The sequence below is a fragment of the Harpegnathos saltator genome, unplaced genomic scaffold (assembly GCF_003227715.2).
Source record: "Harpegnathos saltator strain DR-91 unplaced genomic scaffold, Hsal_v8.6 scaffold486, whole genome shotgun sequence".
NCBI classification, from domain to species: domain Eukaryota; kingdom Metazoa; phylum Arthropoda; class Insecta; order Hymenoptera; family Formicidae; genus Harpegnathos; species Harpegnathos saltator.
In genome coordinates, this window is record NW_020230300.1 from 235791 (window position 1) to 257298 (window position 21508).

General features: G+C 37.2%; 2 protein-coding genes and 2 long non-coding RNA genes across 6 annotated transcripts in view; 3 read left to right on the top strand and 1 right to left on the bottom strand.

Annotated features, from left to right (window-relative positions):
* The first annotated feature begins 1325 nt into the window (after window positions 1-1325).
* Window positions 1326-2085, top strand: LOC112589365 (uncharacterized). Its single transcript, XR_003113499.1, has 3 exons — window positions 1326-1389; window positions 1464-1790; window positions 2046-2085. It is a non-coding gene; the product is annotated as an uncharacterized LOC112589365 (long non-coding RNA).
* A 208-nt stretch (window positions 2086-2293) lies between these two features.
* LOC112589367 (uncharacterized) lies at window positions 2294-2803 on the top strand. Its single transcript, XR_003113501.1, has 3 exons — window positions 2294-2333; window positions 2450-2590; window positions 2721-2803. It is a non-coding gene; the product is annotated as an uncharacterized LOC112589367 (long non-coding RNA).
* A 9734-nt stretch (window positions 2804-12537) lies between these two features.
* Window positions 12538-16469, top strand: LOC105186269 (G patch domain-containing protein 1 homolog). Its single transcript, XM_011146346.3, has 3 exons — window positions 12538-12871; window positions 12951-13329; window positions 13486-16469. Exons 1-3 carry the CDS (start codon window positions 12808-12810, stop codon window positions 15926-15928), a joined length of 2886 nt encoding a protein of 961 aa, XP_011144648.1. The 5' UTR covers window positions 12538-12807; the 3' UTR covers window positions 15929-16469.
* The window catches only part of LOC105189996 (kinectin), a 34274-nt gene continuing 29061 nt past the window's right edge, over window positions 16296-21508 (bottom strand). For all 3 annotated transcript variants that reach the window (XM_025302344.1, XM_025302343.1, XM_025302345.1), the window contains one exon: window positions 16296-16889. In XM_025302344.1, coding sequence (XP_025158129.1) covers window positions 16820-16889 — 70 coding nt within the window. In that variant the 3' untranslated portion in view covers window positions 16296-16819. The remainder of the gene's footprint in view (window positions 16890-21508) is intronic.

Here is a 21508-nt window from a genome sequence, read left to right on the forward strand (position 1 = left end):
GTATGCGCTGTTATTCTAACATTTGCAGAATTATTTCCAAATGGCGATGTAGCGCAGCAGACTAGCCACGGTGCTGATACTCGCCAGATTGCGTATTCGCGCTTAGCTAGGCTTATTATTTTTTTTTAATTTATATTTTTTTTACTCTTACGAATAAAAATATATATTACAGAAGAATATATATTACAGAAGAATAGGAAGATAAATTCATTATACAAACAGCCTTTCCTATGTTTTATGAAGGAGAATGCACACACAATTCAAAAAGAAGTATATATTATATATAATTAGTATTTATTGCATGTATTTTTAATTAATAGATTGGTATGTATGTTGTTTGTATGTATGTAATACATTTGTATGTATATATATATAATTTATATATATACAAGGTGTCCCATTTTAAAAGACCCACTCAAATCAAGAGGCACGGTAGTAGTGCCTATTATTACGCGAAATTGCGAGTTGAAACGAGGTGAGATATTCATATCTCAGGAATAGCTGAACCGATCGACGTTTTTTTAATCCCAATCGATTCAGCCTTTAAAAATAGGAAGAAAAGTGTTCTTGTGCTTTTTGTGTACGTCTCTAAGTGGAGATATTTTAAGATTAAAGTCTGAATCACAGAAATTACGATTCAGTAAAGCCAGCGGCACACGGTGCTTGTTTTCGTGCTGGATTGCTTGCTGGATGAAAATATTGCGTTGTGATTGGTACATTTCCGAAGATGGATGGAAATGCACCAATCAGAACGCAATATTTTCATCCAGCAAGCAATCTAGCACGAAAACAAGCACCGTGTGCCGCTGGCTTAAGAAAGTAAGAAAGAAACGCTAGATCGCCGAGGAGAGGGGATTTGTGCTTCTCGTTTTTCCGACACCAAAGGCGTTACGAGCGCGCTGAAGATGCAAAGAGCAGCGAGTGTGAGTGAGCAAGTGATAGAGAATAAAGCCAGCGGCACACGGTGCTTGTTTTTGTGCTGGATTGCTTGCTGGATGAAAATACTGCGATCTGATTGGTGCATTTCCATCCATCTTCGGAAATGCATCAATCAGAACGCAGTATTTTCATCCAGCAAGCAATCCAGCACGAAAACAAACACCGTGTGCCGCTAGCTTAAGAGAGAGAAGAATAGACCGCCGAGGAGAAGGGATTTGTACTTCTCGTTTTTCCGACACCAGAGACGTTACGAGCGCGCTGAAGAAGTAAAGAGCAGCGAGTGCGAGTGAGCAAGCGATAGGGAATAAGATGGTCTGTTCTTTTCAGCTGCACTGCGGAACTAGTGCAATAAGTTAGAATGAGACAACTATATTTTTTCTCACTTTAACTTATTGCACTAGTTCAGTAGTGCAGCTAAAAAGAACAGACCAAGAGAGAGAAGAATATCGGGTTGGTAGAACAGGAGGTGAAATAAAAATAAAATATTGCTAGTTTATTTATTTTATATATATTGTATTATACAGCACGTGAATTCGAGTCGAACACGAGCAACGTGATCGCAACGTTGGTAGTTTACGTCGAGCAATGAGCGACAGCAAAGGTTTGACAATTGCGCATTTCGGTTTTGAAGCTTCCTAACCTCAAAGATATCACAATGCTGCGCTCACATTTTCGACTGAAAGTTGACTTGTCCAAGTTTTTTCACGATGTGCGTCGGATCTGCTAAATTTTTATTGATTGATCACTAAGATATTTGGCATAAGAGAACCATTTCATTTGTTGTTGAACGATGCCGAATATCTGCCACCGATGGAGAATATTCGCATTCTCATCGAAAACGAGATGATCAAGTAAGTATAATTCTTTTAATATAAAGTTTTAAACTTAACTTTTCATATATTTTTAGTTCAAATAGGTTTTATGTGTTTATTCATTAATATTATTTGTATGTCATTAATAGATAGAGTAATCCCTGGATCTGGCATATAGAACGAAGTTTTAAGTGCATTAGTTACTGTATCTCAGATCCCTGGATTTAGCATATAGAACGAAGTTTTAAATGCATTAGTTATTGTATATCAGATAATTACAAAAATTTCTCTAAGGTTAAAGCATGTCACAATATTTCACACGATAATGTTGTCGAAACAACAAATGTTATGACTGAGAAAATAAGAATAAATGCAAGTAATGGATTGGATATATCTGACGATCCTTTGAATGATACAGATTCAGCTTTGATATGTTAGTATATTTTATTTATATTGCACTAAAACAAGTATAATAATCTTTACAATATAATTAATGAATTATATTTATTTTTAGATAATAATACAAGAAATGTTATGTTTACTACTGCAATTGATTGTACAGAAGCAGATGCAGATTCAAAGGTTATGGATTAAAGTAATATAAATGAAAGTTGTAATACATTCAAATTACAACAAACTAATTATATGAAAGAATATTAAAAATAAATAAAAGATCAAAAAAAATATATTTCGATAAGGTCGTCGGCCCCTTCTTCCTCTTCATGCGCTATATCTGGGCAATTTTTCAATTGCTTGTATAACAGATAATATAGTTTGTATCTGTGATATCTGTCACCGATGGAGGATATTCACATTCTCACCGAAAACAAGACGATCAAGTAAGTATAATTTTTTTTTAATATAAAGTTTTATATTTAACTTTTAATATATTTTTAGTCAAAATAGGTTTTATGCGTTTATTCATTAATATTATTTGTATGTAATTAACTTACAATCTTATTCTTATAGAGTAATTCCTGGATCTGGCATACAGAACAAAGTTTTAAATGCATTAGTTACTGTATATCAGATACTAATAATTACAAAAATTTCTCTAAGGCTAAAGCATGTTACAATATTTCACACGATAAGGTTGTCGAAATAATAGATGTTATGACTGAGAAAATAGGAATAAATGTAAGTAATGGATTGGACATATCTGATCTTTTGAATGATACAGATTCAGCTTTGATGTTAGTATATTTTATTTATATTACACTAAAACTAATTGAATCTTTATAATATAATTAATGAATTGTATTTATTTTTAGATAATAATAAACAAATGTAATGTTTACTACTGCAATTGATTATACAGAAGCAGATGCAGATTCAAAGGTTACGGATTATAATATTTATTTATATATTATATATTATTATTATATAGTATTTACTGTTTTTTGCAGACTTTGAAACTTGTCAATGACTATATATACCTCAGATATCCAATTTTATTACAGGCGAGGTATTAACTTCCTGTACAAGATAATAAATATTGGAAACGTGTTAATATATTATACGCGTATAAATTATTATATATACAGAGTGATTCAGATCACTCGTACAGCCCTTTTATTTCGGAAATAGAACATTTTAGAAATAAATATTTCAGACAAAAGTTGTAGGGCTTCAAAGGATCTATTTACTGACGTTATGAATTTAACCTTGGTCTTAAATGGATAACCCAATTTTTTATTATATCGTCTTTTTCTAGCAATTAATTTGAACAACTTTTATCTGAAACATTTTTTAATTTTATTTAAGGAAAATTTAATAACTTTTTCAATATTTAACTCACGATATCTCGCTAACTATTTGTCAGAAGAAAAAGTGGTACTAGAATTTTTTGCTATATTTAGTCTCAAGAATATATTGTTACAATAGCGCTTGACTTTTGTTTGTTGATTTTTTGAAATTTCAAAATCATCAAATTAACCAAATTCATGGCACTATGGAACAATATATTCTTTGGAAGAATATATACAGGGTGTTTGATAGCTGATCATGCAGACGAAAGTTGAAGATAGGTTGGATGTAGCCGAGAAGAAAAGTCATGTACCATAATATCAAATTGCCAATAGTTATCGAGTTATTAATTAAAACATGTGAGCCAACGAGCGCGTAGAGAGCGGAGGGCGACCGCAGTAAGCACGTAGACATGATACAGGCGGAGTCAGCGAGTGACGGTAGGCGAGCGCGCGTGGCGAGGGGCAACGTAAACAACAAGAGGCGAACGCGCGCGACGAGGAGCGAGCGAGCGCGAACGACGAGGAGCGAGCGAGCGCAAGCGACAAGAGGCGAGCGAGCGCGACGAAGAGCGAGCGAACGCGAACGACGAGAAGCGAGCGAGCTATAAGGAAAAAGCTATAAAGAAAAAGCTCTCGCTCGCTCCTCGTCGCGCGCGATCGCCTCTTGTCGCTTACGTTGCCCCTCGCCGCGCGCGCTCGCCTACCGTCACTCGCTGACTCCGCCTGTATCAAATGTCTACGTGCTTACTGCGGCCGTCCTCCGCTCTCTACGCGCTCGTTGGCTCACATGTTTTAATTAATAACTCGGTAACTATTGGCAATTTGACATTATGGTACATGACTATTCTTCTCGGCTACACCCAATCTATCTCCAACATTCGTCTGCATGATCAGCTATCAAACACCTTGTATATTGGAACAATATATTCTTGAGACTAAATAGAGGAAGAAAATCTAGTGCCATTTTTTTCTTCTGACAAATAATTAGCGAAATATCGTGAGTTAAATATTGAAAAAGTTATTCAGTTTTCCTTAAATATGTCACAAAATATTAGTTAAATAAAATAATGTTTCAGACAAAAGTTGTTTAAATTAATTGGTAGGAAAAGACGTTGTAATAAAAAATTCGGGTATCCATTTATTATAATAACCTTCTTAAACAAAAAGGTAAAAAATGGTGCCAAGTACAAGCGCAACGCGTATTGTGCTATTTTTAGAAATTTCAAATTCAAATTTTTTTTTCAGTATGTATGTGTACATAACATAAGTTTTTAGAAGTAAAACTTATACAAAAAAAGTGATATATTACATGTTTATTAGTAGTGTCCAATATTTAATTTATCATTATTTATTATAACACTGATCAGTGTTATAATAAATAATGATAAATTAAATATTGGACACTACTAATAAGCGTGTAAAATTGTTATAACATGATATCATTTGTACTTGTAAAAACTTATGTTATGTACATAATATATATCTTAAAAAAAGGAAATAATTTGAATTTGAGATTTCTAAAAATATTAAGTATACAATTTCTCAGTTGGCGCTACTGTTTTAATATATCACTTTTTTTGTATAAGTTTTACTTCTAAAAACTTATATTATGTACACTCAGAGGCAGGTATGATGTCCCTCGGCGATGTCGTATACGCCTGTAAAACAATCGAAAGCGATGACAGGCATATACGCATATGCATATGGGCGTACTGTACAGCGCGAGAGAAGCGAAGAGGGAGAAGTGGTAGGAGACGTTCCGATGTTGCATCCTTATCGCACGTCGCACGATCGAGAGAGAAAGCATTACCAGACGTGGTACGGTTAATGGTGTCTCCAATAGCTGTCTCACTCTCTCTACGTTTGAATGCAAGCAATATGAGTGAAACAGCTATAGAGACACCGCGCTGTCTCTATAGGTGTCTCGCTCGCTCTAATAGCGATATATCGTGCTTTCCTCTTTTCTCCTTAGCAGAAATGCCGATTAAAGAGGCAATCCTGTCTGTAGGTCAGAAAAATAAGCTATTTTCGCGAATTCTTTTTCGGAAACTAAGCAGATGATTGATTTCAAACTTGATAGAAATAATAATATATATTTTATTGATAAGAATGAATTTTTATAGCGTTATATGAATAATAATGTAGCAAATATACAGAAAATAACGTGACGTGTTTAGGCGCGCGCCGTTTCATGGTTCCTATAAAATCTCGAAATACGGTAGACTGGGACAAAAACGCAAGTAAAATAATTAATCTATGAACTTGCCGCTAACTCGTTTGAATTAAGGAAATAAAAAACGAACTACTTTTTTAATATTTTAAGGCATTTAAAAATTATATTTGAAAAATCATCATAAATATCGATGATTTTACGTTAAGAATATTTTATTTGCAAGAAAATGATATTTCATGAAATTTACGAAAAAAACTTATTTTATGCCGTAAGATATGTCAAATTGTGCAATTTTTTTTTAGACACAGCGTATCTTTACTTTTGAAAAGACTACGAGAAGGAGGGAGAATAAATGCAACATCTTCCTTAAAATGCTACTTACAATATAGGTTCCGCTCTTGAAAATATAAAAAAAAATTTGGAGACATTTAATAATAATAAAAATTACAATAATAATAACGAGATGCTATATAGCATCTTCTGAAATCAGAGAAAAAACTTTTTTTTTATATAAAAAAGTCGATCGATTGACTTCAGCATCTAATTACATATTCGAAACATGTCTATCTATCGTGTGAACTAGCGAAATAAAAAAATATTAATTTTTTATATGCACCGCGCTATCTCTATAGGTGTCTCACTCGCTGTAATAGCCATGTATCGCGCTTTTCTCTTTTATAACGCCATAAAAATTCATTCTCATCAATAAAATATATATTATTATTTTTATCAAGTTTGAAATCAATCGTCTGCTTAGTTTCCAAAAAAAAAATTCGCGAAAATAGCTTATTTTTCTGGCCTACAGACAGGATTGCCTCCTTAATCGGCATTACTGCTAAGGAGAAAAGAGGAAAGCGCGATACATGATTATTAGAGCGAGCGAGACACCTATAGAGACAGCGCGGTGTCTCTATAGCTGTCTCACTCATATTGCCTGCATTCAAGCGTAGAGAGAGTGAGACAGCTATTGGGGACACCATTAACCGTACCACGTCTGGTAATGCTTTCTCTCTCGATCGTGCGACGTGCGATAAGGATGCAACATCGGAACGCCTCCCACCACTTCTCCTTCTTCGCTTCTCTCGCGCTGTACAGTACGCCCATATGCATATGCGTATATGCCTGTCATCGCTTTCGATTGTTTTACAGGCGTATACGACATCGCCGAGGGACACCATACCTGCCTCTGAGTGTACACATACATACTTAAAATAATTTGAATTTGAAATTTCTAAAAATAGCACAATACGCGTTGCGCTTGTACTTCGCGCCTTTTTTACCTTTTTGTTTAAAAAGGTTATTATAATAAATGGATACCCGAATTTTTTATTACAACGTCTTTTCCTACCAATTAATTTAAACAACTTTTGTCTGAAACATTATTTTATTTAACTAATATTTTGTGACATATTTAAGGAAAACTGAATAACTTTTTCAATATTTAAGTCACGATATTTCACTAATTATTTGTCAGAAGAAGAAATGGTACTAGATTTTTGTCCTCTATTTAGTCTCAAGAATATATTGTCCCAATAGCGCCATGAATTTGGTTAATTTGATGATTTTGAAATTTCAAAAAATCAACAAACAAAAGTCAAGCGCTATTGTAACAATATATTCTTGAGACTAAATAAAGCAAAAAATTCTAGTACCACTTTTTCTTCTGACAAATAGTTAACGAGATATCGTGAGTTAAATATTAAAAAAGTTATTAAATTTTCCTTAAATAAAATTAAAAAATGTTTCAGACAAAAGTTGTTCAAATTAATTGCTAGAAAAAGACGATATAATAAAAAATTGGGATATCCATTTAAGACCAAGGTTAAATTCATAACGTCAGTAAATAGATCCTTTGAAGCCCTGCAACTTTTGTCTGATATACGATACGTATAATTGCTAAACTGTTATAGCATCTTCCTTGAACTATCCCTTACACAGCCAGATTATGCAATCCGGCCGTCCAAAATTTATAATATATATAAATAAAGCATCAGCCATACCAGGAGTTGCAGCGAGTCAGGTGGAATACATTTTACAAGAAGCAATATTTTGCCTTGTTGACGTAATATATGACCATGAACTTGTTTTAGCATCTTCCTACAACTATTCCCGAGTTCTCTACAGAGTTAGATTTTACAAACAGGCCGTCAACAATTTATTATACATAATTAAAGCGTCAGCTGTACCAAATATCGCAGCGAATCAGGCGGAATACAATTTTACAAGAACAAATATATTGCCTCGTTGACAATATATATAACCGCCAAATTATTATGGTATCTTCCTTGAACTATCCCTGAGAACCCTACAGAGCTAGATCTTGCAATCCGGCGGTCAAAAATTTATCATACATTAATTTATCATACAATAAAGCGTGCGCTGTACCAAGAGTCGCTGCGAGTCACTCGAAATATCATTTTAGGAGATGCAATATTTCGTCTCTTTGACGATACTCTCCTTGACGGTATTATTACCAAATTGTTGCAGCATCTTCTTCGTACTATTCCCGAGATCGGTACAAAGCCGGATTTTGCAATCCGGTCGTCAAAAATTTATAATATATAAATAAAGTGTTCGTCATACCAGGCGTTGGAGCGAATCAGTCGAAAAATTATTGTAGGAGATGCAAAATTTCACCTCGTTGACGATATGTTTCACCGCCAAATTGTTATAGCATGTTCTTTGAATTATCCCCGAGAAACCTACAGAACCAGATTTTGCAGTTAGGCCATGAAAAATGTATCATAAATAAATAAAGATGTATGAAGCGTCGGAGTGGATCGCGTACAATACCATATTACAAAATGAGATATATTACTTCACTGATGTAATACTGATGTAATCATCATCATATTGTTATAGGATATCTCTAAAACTATTCCCAAGCCTCACAAAGCCAGATTTTGCAATCGGGCTGTCTAACTTTTATTATAAATAAATAAAGATGCATCAAGCATCAAGGTGGATCACGCGAATACAATTTCACAAGAAGAGATATTCCGCTTCGTTGGCGATATATATAACCGCTAAATTGATATGGAATATTCCTTGAACTATTATCCAGCTCCCTACAGAGCCAAATTTTGCATTCCGGCCGTCAAAAATTTATCATATATTAATAAAGTGTGCGTCGTACGAAACATTGCAGCGAGTCCTGCGAAATATCATATTACAAGAAAAAATATTTTTCCTCGTTGCTGTCATATATCAGCACCAAATTGTTATAACATATTCCTCGATCTATTTCCGAGGTCTCTACAATGCCAGATTTCGTAATTAGGCCGTCTAACATTTATCGTATATAAAAGACTGTACCAAGCATTGCAGCATGTCACGTACAATTTTGGAACATGAGAAATATATTCATACATCTTTATTTATTTATGATACATTTTTCATGGCCTGACTGCAAAATCTGGTTCTGTAGGTTTCTCGGGGATAATTCAAAGAACATGCTATAACAATTTGGCGGTGAAACATATCGTCAACGAGGTGAAATTTTGCATCTCCTACAATAATTTTTCGACTGATTCGCTCCAACGCCTGGTATGACGAACACTTTATTTATATATTATAAATTTTTGACGACCGGATTGCAAAATCCGGCTTTGTACCGATCTCGGGAATAGTACGAAGAAGATGCTGCAACAATTTGGTAATAATACCGTCAAGGAGAGTATCGTCAAAGAGACGAAATATTGCATCTCCTAAAATGATATTTCGAGTGACTCGCAGCGACTCTTGGTACAGCGCACGCTTTATTGTATGATAAATTAATGTATGATAAATTTTTGACCGCCGAATTGCAAGATCTAGCTCTGTAGGGTTCTCAGGGATAGTTCAAGGAAGATACCATAATAATTTGGCGGTTATATATATTGTCAACGAGGCAATATATTTGTTCTTGTAAAATTGTATTCCGCCTGATTCGCTGCGATATTTGGTACAGCTGACGCTTTAATTATGTATAATAAATTGTTGACGGCCTGTTTGTAAAATCTAACTCTGTAGAGAACTCGGGAATAGTTGTAGGAAGATGCTAAAACAAGTTCATGGTCATATATTACGTCAACAAGGCAAAATATTGCTTCTTGTAAAATGTATTCCACCTGACTCGCTGCAACTCCTGGTATGGCTGATGCTTTATTTATATATATTATAAATTTTGGACGGCCGGATTGCATAATCTGGCTGTGTAAGGGATAGTTCAAGGAAGATGCTATAACAGTTTAGCAATTATACATATCGTTAACGAGACGAAATTTTGCATCTCGTAAAATAATTTTTGGAGTGATTCGCTGCGATGCTTGGTACGGCGGACTCATTTATTTTTCATAAACTTTGGACGGCCAGATTGCAAAATCTAGCCCTGTATAGGGACCTCGATAATAGTTCACGGATTATTCCATATCAATTTGGCAGATACATACATCGTCAACGAGGCGGAATATCTCTTCTTGTGAAAATGTATTCGCGTCATCCGCCTTGACGCTTGGTGCATCTTTATTTATTTATGATAAAAGTTAGACGGTCTGATTGCGAAATCTGGCATTATAGAGACCTCGGAAATAGATCGAGAAATATGTTGTAACAATTTGGTGGTAATATATGAATGCAACGAGGCAAAATATCTTTTCTTGTATAGTATTTCGCGGGAGTCGCTGCGATGTTTCGTACGATGCTCGCTTTATTAAAATATTATAAATTTTTAACGGCTGGATTGCAAAATCTGGCTCTGTTGGGACTTCGATAATAGTTCAAAGAATATTCCATATAAATCTGGCGGTTACATATATCGCCAACGAAGCGGATCTCTTCTTGTAAAATGGTATTGTACGTGATCCCCTCCGACGCTTCATACATCTTTATTTATTTATGATATATTTTTCACCGGATTGCAAAATCTGGCTTTGTATCGATCTCGGAAATAGTACGAAGAATTTGATAATAATATGTATCGTCAAAGAGACGAAATATTGCATCTCGTAAAATGATATTTCGAGTGACTCGCAGCGATGCTTGATACGGCGGATGCTTTATTAATATATGATAAATTATTGACGGCCGGATTGCAAAATTTGGCTCTGTAGGAACCTCGATAATAGTTCAAGGAATATTCCATATCAATTTGGTGGTTACATATATCGTCAACGTGGCAAAATATCTTCTTATGTTTTAAAGTGGAAGCTGGAAAGTATTCATATACATACACACGGCAATACTTATGCACTGCTCATATATACGCTAATACTAATGCATTGCTCGCACGAACGCAAGGCAGGAAGGTTAGGTCATATAGACTGCACTATAGTGCAACTGGGCTACACTTTCCGTGTTTACACTTACAAATTTTGCCACGCATACATCATATTTGCTTATCAGACATACGGTCGCGAGCATAAAAATTTATGACCGTTTTTTGCAACTTTCGGAACGCATCCCGACTCGAGAAGAATGAGAGTCACTGCTCCGCCTGTGGAGCACGCCTGCGCAGTGACTCACGACGAAAGGCGAGAAATGAAATATACGCGGTGGGACATATTATAATAATATAGACTCAGATGAAATGAATACTCCAGTATTAAATGGAAATGAGGGAACACGGAACAGACAAGAATCATCCGATGTAAGTCTTATACTCCGGAGGACATCCGAAAAAGGTAAAATACGAACTTAATTAAGAGAATTAAGCTGCATTACGATAGTTACGATTCTGTTATACATTTATATATGATTTATTGTTCCAGCAACAGCCATCTTCTATAGCAGAAGCAATGATATTAGATACAGAAGCAGCTGTTATAACGAATTTTGAATTTTTGGGACATACAGACATGGACATGGAAGAAGAAGAAGGAGATGGAGACGATGAAATTTATGATGCAAATACAGATACCAACATATATGTTAACAAATAGCGTAAACAATATCATTAAAACGCAACATGATAGTAAGCGTTATTTGGTTTGGTATCTGTATTTGCATCATAAATTTCATCGTCTCCATCTCCTTCTTCCTCTTCCATGTCCATGTCTGTATGTCCCAAAAATTCAAAATTCGCTATAACAGCTGCTTCTGTATCTAATATCATTGCTTCTGCTATAGAAGATGGCTGTTGCTGGAACAATAAATCATATATAAATGTATAACAGAATCGTAACTATCGTAATGCAGCTTAATTCTCTTAATTAAGTTCGTATTTTACCTTTTTCGGATGTTCTCCGGAGTATAAGACTTACATCGGATGATTCTTGTCTGTTCCGTGTTCCCTCATTTCCATTTAATACTGGAGTATTCATTTCATCTGAGTTTGTATTATTATAATATGTCCCACCGCGTATATTTCATTTCTCGCCTTTCGTCGTGAGTCACTGCGCAGGTGTGCTTCACAGGCGGAGCAGTAACTCTCATTCTTCTCGAGTCGCGATGCGTTCCGAAAGTTGCAAAAAAACGGTCACAAACCTTTATGCTCGCGATCGTACATGGACATCTTCCTTATATTAATATCTAAGGTCGTACAGAGCCCGATTTTGCATTTAAGTTCTTGAAAATTTGTAATAAATGAAAATATAGGTTCGTGCACCGCGAGATGAACGTTCATTCAAGTTATTTAATCGATTTTTATTTCGACTTTTTTCCAAAAAAGCGCTCTGTACGACCCTGCCGACATTTCTCCTGATTGCAAATATCGTACATATAAGGTGATTCTCTTCGTATTTTGTTCATAATTTGCAATATAATTTTGCCTAGTTCGCAGGTCTCCGCGAGAGGTCTCTAGTATGGCTCCTGTAGACCTTTAATATATCGTATGCTCCGAGGCTGTCTGCTAAGTCCAAAAAGCTGGAGAATGGCATGTGGACGTACCTTAATTTGTCCGGAGCCATATATTGAACTGAACTGCCCTTAACGCAGCTGGTGAATAACGTATGGGTATGCCTTACTATCAAGGCATATATCGAACGAACAAACGAACTGAATTGAACTGAACTGACTGTCTGATAAGTTTTGTATACCAGCGAATACTTCACCTAACCTTAAAATTACGACGTTGACAGCGTTTTGCAAGATTAAGAATATTCGATCGTGTTTTGATCATAATATAATGTTGAGAATTAAATATTGAGATATTGGAACAATGTCAGATTCATCGGATGAAAATTATGTGACATTCGGCGTGGCTCTTGATCCTCTGGACGAAGGTATGCAGACAATACGAACTGTCATGTAGTCATACAACGTTTTATCATTATTTGCTACATCGGAGTTTATATTTTCCAGAAAACATACCACGAAAGAAACCTGTTACAGTCGAAGATCAGTACGCCTATGATGCTCAAGGTAGGCGCAGGTTTCATGGCGCCTTTACAGGTGGCTTTTCCGCTGGATACTTCAATACCGTTGGTACTCGCGATGGCTGGAGACCACAACAATTCAAGTCTTCCAGGAGCAGCAAGGCAGATAGCATTACTCAACGGCCAGAAGATTTTATGGATGAGGAAGATACAAGTCTTTTTGGGATCGCTCCAAAAGGAATCCGAGCTACCAGTGATTATGCTGATCGTGGAGAGAAAGGAAAGAAGAGGGAAAGGATAAGCCAAGATAATAGTGGGCCCATTCCTGGCACTCCGGTCTTGAAAGATCTTCTTAAACCTGTCAAGTTAGTATCTACGAGATTTAATGTAATGATATATCTTTATCTCATCATTTTTTTTAAGTGTCAATCTCCAGCATTATGTTTATGGCTAAGATGGAAATAATTAGGTGGAAATGTCTAGACTTAAAGCTATGTTAATATTTTGCACTCAAAAAACAGAGAAACAGTTGGCATTGTCCTGCTGAAAAAGATGGGCTGGAAACTTGGTCAAGGTGTGGGTTCCAGGCTAACCAAGAGAGAGAAGCACAGGATGAAACAGCGTAACAAGAGCTTAAAGCAAACACAGGAGAACCGTGAAATAATAGTGAGCAATTCTGAGGATTCGGACGATGATTTCACCGATGTTACCTTCGCTCCCGACGATTACGAGCCGTTCAGGTGCAAACCGAAGGACAATTATTTCGGCATTGGCTACTCGGGCTTGGATAGACGGAAAGTTCTTTCTAGCCACATCGATCTGTTTGATACTCCAGCGTTCTGCGTTCAAGATAAAAACAAGAAACTGTCGATACACGGCCAGGCGTTTGGAGTCGGCGCGTTCGAGGCTGATGACGATGACATATATGAACGAGAAGACATGTCGCGGTACGATTTCGCTCTGGGTCCTGAACACAAGACGAAGACGAGATGGTCTGAAGACGGCCCGAGTAGCTCTCAAACCGACTGCCTAGAGGGTTTTGTCTCTGCAAAGGAAAGACTCGAGAGCAAGAAACTCTTTAAGCCACCGGAATTGTCGAAGAACTTCGCGCCGGTGCATGCCGTCAGGAAGAGTAGATTTTACCCGCCGATCGCGACTCCGTCGTGCACTTTGGAAAATGGCAAACGCAGAGAGTTGAATGCCGTGGACAGAGCGCGGATTTTAGAAGACCCGGACGATCGCTCGAAAAAGCCACCGAGCACGTCCGTCGCCTCGAACATGATCTCGAGAACGTTGAATTTACAAGGTAAGCAACAGACAGAGGAGAAGCAAAAGCTGGAGACCCAACAAACGATGAAGACAAGCAGTTCATGGTTGGACAAATTGAATGTACAAATCTTCGTAAAGGGCGGTGTTGTTGGGTCCGGAGAGAATGACACGGACAACTTGAAGAAGCTGGAAGACTTCACGGACGCTACCGCGTCTACGTCATCGAGTACGAATAAGTCGAACGAAGATGACGTTCCGGACAAAAGCGAAACGAAAAAATTGTTTTTGTCTGACCCGGACAAACAGAGACGATTTGAACAGTATCTTACTTTCTTGAAGAATGATGAGCTGAACAAACTGGAGAGCATTCAACCGTTCTCCATGACAGCTTGGGAAAGAGAGCAGGAACGCACGGAATTTGAGCAAGCGGCCAAACTCGAACAATCGAGTAATTATATGGCGAACAAGTTTGCACCAAGCGTTAATCATACGGTGGACGAGCTGGATCCAGACAAAGATAAGAAAGAAGCGGTCAAGCTGAAGATGTTTGGCAAACTCACTCGAGAACGGAAGAAATGGAAGCCAGCGAGTGCCGTTTGCAAGCGATTCAACATTCCCGAACCGAAAGTCGACTGCGCTGAAGTCACGACGGACCGAAAGACAGCCAAGTTCTCCATCTTCGATTCGTTAGACTGGTGCAGCTCGTCTAAATTTACGAAAGCTACTGACACCGTGTCCAAAGCGCAAACTGAAGAACCAATTCCTCAGTCGTCGAGGAAGACTGAAGAGGTACACGAAACAGCCGTCAGCCCCAAGAATATCCCATCTAATATCTATCAACCTTCAGAAGTCGTCTCTGAGAAATTTAGGATCTTTGAAGCTTCATATGAAAAAGTCTTCGGCAAAGGCATTCAGAGCGCACCTTCGACTACGCCGAAAGACACCGGCCAGGAGCATGTAGCCGATAATTCCAACAAGGACAAGAATACACATGACCAAGAAACGGAAGACAAGCGGGTAGTTGCCGGACCGGCGAACACGTTCAAGAATCAGTCAGAGGAGAAGAAAGATTTGTTCAAGGCGATTTTCCTCAGCAGCAGCGAGGATTCCTCCGACAGTGAGTCGGAGGAGAACGTCGACAGTGAAGCGGTCAAGTCGATCTTGATCGGGAAAGACTCGAAAGAGATAAATACGCAACGAAATACGTCCCCGCCACGGGGTATTTTTGCAAAGCTGGATCTCGATAGTCTATTGGTACAACCGAAAACATGTGCCAAGGACGATCGGTCCAACGAAAGTACGGCTTCCAAGGTTGAAGAGACCAGCTCGCTCGCAGCTCATGGGTCGCAGAGTGATCACCGTACCGCAGACCGTAACAACATGAGCGACACGACGGAAGCTGCGATACCACAGGACATGTATGGGCCGGTGCTGCCGCAGAGGTTGCTAAAGCAAGAGAGCAGCGCAACGAATGCGAACAAAGCCGACGATGACATGACGCACTTGCCGAAGTCGCTGTTCCGCAGCGTCGTCGTGTCGACAAGCAAGACTGACGACTCCAAGTTCGCCGGCAAGTGGGTGGAGCGCAGCAAGACGAAAAAGTCGAAGAAGGAGAAGAAAAAACATAAGCACAAAGAGCATAAGAGTCCTAAGCACAAGAAGAAGTCGAAGAAGGAGAAACGCTCGAGGCATTGAGTTTTGATTATTGCTTTTTACCTGGTGCTTCGAAAATATGTGAAGTAATGTAATTGTACATATAGACATGTCCGACTCTTTCTCTTTTTCTCTCTTTTTCTCTTTTTCTCTTTCTCTATGCGCTTGCAATCACAAATTGATCCCTTCAGTTTGTATATATGTTACGCTCGGACGAATCCACCAGCGAGTCTCTGGTAGATTTGAACTTCAACAGCAGAGTCTACCGATCTCCAATATTGTTCTGATACTTACTATTAAGTAGTTAATAGAGTTTTAGATCGTTGAATTGTCTCGATTGTCGAATAAACGAGGCCTTTACCATGCGTTAGATTGTTGATGTTTTAAATAAACAAACAATTTGCGGATAGTCCGTGCAACTTCGATATTATATTTTCCAAAATATTGTGAGTATTGCACATTGTAGTCTGCACACATTCACACACGATCATCATGATCATCATACACGAGTCGTTTTCGGTTCGGGCATTGGCGCGCGGATCCCCGCGGCGAGAAAACCATCGCGTTAAGACTCACACCCGCGTAAAAAATAACGCAAAGCGAATACATCAACACGAGATCTACTTCCTATTGGACATTATGGCGCCGCAGATACTCTGTTTTAAGGATTACTCGATTACGCGCTATCGATATACAAGAACACACACGCACATGTACGTATCGCTTCTATACTCTTCGTGAAAATTGAAATTGGTGTGTCGTAGTAGTGTCTAAATACGAATTTGAGTCTGCCTCTTCGTCGCAACGTCGTCGAATGCAATGCTACAATCTTGGAAAATAGTAGCCGTGAGGTCTTCAGTTGAGGTGTGTCCAGTCCTCGAGGGAAATTACGCAAGTCCTTGAGGGAAATTACGTAAGTGATACGGGATTGTTTTAGCTCGATGTCATGGAGTTCCTCGAAGCAGGCCTGCTGGAATTTCCGGATCCAGTGTTTTTATCTACGCTGAAAAGTCATTACATCATTGATGAATAATATCATTTATTACCGGTGAGTATTCTACACTATTGTACATTTATGAATAATTTAAGATAGTTTGATACGTTATTTAACTTTTTAAATAACATTTGTGTGACAGTAGTAGGTATACTTACTATTCTTTTCTCTTTCATTTTTATAATATATTGTTTACAGTTTAATAAAAACAAGTATGATTTCACATTTTTCTGATATATTAATACATCAAGTATTTATATTTTATAACTATTTATAAACAAATAAAATTGAAAGGAACGATTTGAAAAAATATAATTTCTGGGAAAGTAAGATTAAGGGCTAAAAATTTTACTAAATATTCTTAACATGTATTAAAATATAATATATATTTTTTCATAAATTTTTCGCACATTAAGTCTTTTTTATAAATAAATTATTTGAATGGATTACGTAAACCTGACATGAAATTCGTAATTAACGATTTGAAAAGCTTTTATATCGTGTATCTGATATTTACATCTATTCAAGCTTACGTTAATCAAAAGGCACACCGTGCCTATATTACGCGAAATTGCGAGTTGAAACGAGGTGAGATATTCATATCCCAGCAATGGCTAAACCAATCGACGTTTTCTAGTCCCAGTCGATTCAGCCTTAAAAAATAGGAAGAAAAGTATCCTAGTGTTTTTTGTGTACATTGTCACCAAATATATGGGGCATTCCATATGAAGTGATACACCCAAATTTTCAAAGTTGTACGATTACGCTGAAATTTGCACAAATTGTAGTCCTATCACAACTAAGATTTTTGGCCAAATTGTTTGACTCACGACCAACGGATTGTCTAGTAACAGAGGCTTGAAGTTTTAGCATTTGGTCCGTTGTGTCCAACTTCAAACGCCAGTAAGTTCCAGTAGACTATTCTGATTTTCAAAAACAAGGAGTGATTTCTAAAGGTCTTTTTGCGCCCTTTAATCCTATGAAATCAGTTTTGTTTTTAAGTCAAAATTTATTTAAAATTTTTGAAGGATAAGAAAGAAATTGTTTTTTCTCAAATTCAGACATCTTTGATTTTCTTCGAAAATATCTTTAAAAAAAGTAGAATTCTTGCCCTTTAAAATGATTCCAAGATCAAAATAGGCAGACTTTTAGTTTTCAAGATACAGCTTGTTTTAGGACCGAGCGCATCACGCACGGTGCAGCTCGGCCGCTGTTGCAAGTGCCACAGATAATCCGATCAGTTCTATTGCTTGTGGCCAGACGTGATGTGATCTGTGTCATATATCATATACATGTACTGTGTTGTCATGTTTATGCTATTACTTATTTAATGAAAATATATCAAAATGAAAAGCAAAACCAAAATCCGAGGAAACATCGAAATAAAAGCCAAACCCAATCTAAGTCGAAACTCAAAATACGGGATAAAGTCAAAAGTCAATGTCAAAATCAAAAGAAACTAATCAAAGTCACTAAGAGTCACGCGATTTTCTACTAATTTGCATTCATCTGTGGCGTTCAGAGGTGCCACACGGAGGACGCGGGTCCTTGGACGTATGCGCTCGCCGAGCAATCACCGATCTTGGCGAACGTACATGTACGCAAGCACGGCATTGGCCATCCCCTCCATCATCTACTAGCGGTCTCGATATGTCATCTTTGATCCCTTAGTACAAGGGATAACGCACACAATCGAGAGCCGCATATATGTGAGCTCCATACTTCGACTAGCTTCGGATAGTAAAAGAGGACAGATGTACTTTTTTCGGTCTCCTTCTAATGTTGGCGCATGATAAAAAGCGAGTAATGCCGCCTTCAATGCCGGCTCGGTTAGGAGAAGATAGACAGCGGCCGAGCTGCACCGTGCGTGACGCGCTCGGTCCTAAAACAAGCTGTATCTTGAAAACTAAAAGTCTGCCCATTTTGATCTTGGAATCATTTTAAAGGGCAAGAATTCTACTTTTTTTAAAGATATTTTCGAAGAAAATCAAAGATGTCTGAATTTGAGAAAAAACAATTTCTTTCTTATCCTTCAAAAATTTTAAATAAATTTTGACTTAAAAACAAAACTGATTTCATAGGATTAAAGGGCGTAAAAAGACCTTTAGAAATCACTCCTTGTTTTTGAAAATCGGAATCTACTGGAACTTACCGGCGTTTGAAGTTGGACCCACAACGGCCCAAATGCTAAAACTTCAAGCCTCTGTTACTAGACAACCCGTTGGTCGTGAGTCAAACAATTTGGCCAAAAATCTTAGTTGTGATAGGACTACAATTTGTGCAAATTTCAGCATAATCGTATAACTTTGAAAATTTGGGTGTATCGCTTCATACGGAATGCCCCATATATATTTTAAGACAAAGTCCAAATTACGGAAAATTACGATTCAGTAAGAAAGTAATAAGAAAGAAACGCTAGACCGCTGAGAAGAGGGGATTTGTGCATCTCATTTTTCCGGCACCAGAGGCGTTACGAGCGCGCTGAAGAAGCAAAGAGCAGCGAGTGCGAATGAGCAAGTGATAGAGAGTAAGAGAGAGAAGAATATTGTTAGAATACAGGAGGTAAAAGTGTGTAACAGAGGGAAAGAGAGCGAGAGAGAGACAGAGAGAGAGAGGGAGAGAGAGAGAGAGAGAGAGAGAGAGAGAGAGAGAGAGAGGAGGGGGAGAGAGAGAGAGGAGTAAGAGAGGAGTGAGAGTGAGAGAGAAAGAGAGACCATAATAAATCGATATTCATGACTTACAAGAATCGAAACTGAAAAAAGAAATGTCAAAATAGATAGTGCCCTACTGCAATTATTAACATATAATATTCATATCGTTAGATATCATTTATTGCACACAACAAAGAGAGAGGAGAGAGAGAGAGAGAGAGAGAGAGAGAGAGAGAGAGAGAAAGAGAGAGAGAGAGAGAGAGAGAGAGAACGGGAGAGAGAGTTGTGTGTATGCATGTGTACATACACATATATATATATATATACATATACATATATATGTATATACAGGGTGCACGATTTATCTGAAGACATTGAAATATCTCAAGAACTATGCATTGGATAAAAAAAAGTGGTTAATGAAAGTTGTTAGTCTCGAAGGGGGACATCCAACGATACCAAACTCGACCTCCCACTCCACCCCCTGGGGGTGAGGGTTGGGGGCAACTTTGAAATCTTAAATGGAAACCCCAATTTTTTATTGCAGATACGGATTCTACGCCACAAAATACGTAAATTTTGTCCGAAACTTTTTTTTTGATTCGTGATAGATGGCGCTGTAATCGCAAAAAATTATATTTTCCGCAATTCTCCAGAAATGATCATTGGATTGAGAAATAAAAAATACCTGTTCAATATTTTTAAAGAACATAATAAAAGTTATTCCCCCCCATCCTCTCGGGATAGGGTGGGTGATAACGTTCAAATCTCAAATGGGGAGCCACATTTTTCATTGCAGAATTAGATTGTACGTGAAACTTTTATTGAAACAATTTTTTTCATTCGTGATAGATAGCGTTGAATTTTTCCGAGAACTACTTTTAGCGTTACACAGGAACAACGACGAGGACGTAGTAGTTTTATGTTCCCTTCGGGTGCTTTTTTAATGTGAGTCCCCTTACCTCTCACAGATCGGGGTGCTTTTTTAATGTGAGTCCCCTTGCCTCTCACTGTTTAATTAATTAGAGTAAGTGTTCGAAATTTTTACCTTCAACTTCAATACACTTATTGATCCTTTTTTCAAATGACTACACAGGATAGAAGCATATCTGCGGGAGTTTCAGCGCAAGCGTTTCTTATGCGTTCTACCATGTTTTCACGAGTTGTTGGCACTTGTTGATAAATCTTATCTTTTAGGTTAGGTTGATAAACCTTATCTTTTTAATAACTTTTATTATGTTCTTTAAAAATATTGAACAGGTATTTTTTATTTCTCAATCCAATGATCATTTCTGGAGAATTGCGGAAAATTAATTTTTTGCGATTACAGCGCCATCTATCACGAATAAAAAAAAAAGTTTCGGACAAAATTTACGTATTTTGTGGCGTAGAATCCGTATCTGCAATAAAAAATTGGGGTTTTCATTTAAGATTTCAAAGTTGCCCCCAACCCCCACCCCCAGGGGGTGGGGTGGTCGAGTTTGGTATCATTGGATGTCCCCCTTCGAGACTAACAACTTTCATTAACCACTTTTTTTTATCCAATGCATAGTTCTCGAAATATTTCAATGTCTTCAGATAAATCGTGCACCCTGTATATATATATATATATATATATATATGTATGTATGTATGTATATATATATTATTTTATTATTATATACTTTATTATTTCATTGTATATGTTATATATATATGTATGTACATACCCTGTCATTTAACTGTTTCATAAAACATGTTATGTATATATAAAATATTATTTGCTATAGTTATATGAGAATCGTTTCAAATTATATCTTATTTGTATAACATACATACATACACACATATATATATATATGTGTGTGTGTAGATATATATGAGAATACTGTTGGTATGCGTCATGGTATGTTATGACGCACGTCATTTGATTGCCGATCAGCTGATGCTGAGCAGACGATGTGATGAGATGTGCCACCGAAAAATCAATACCGGTAC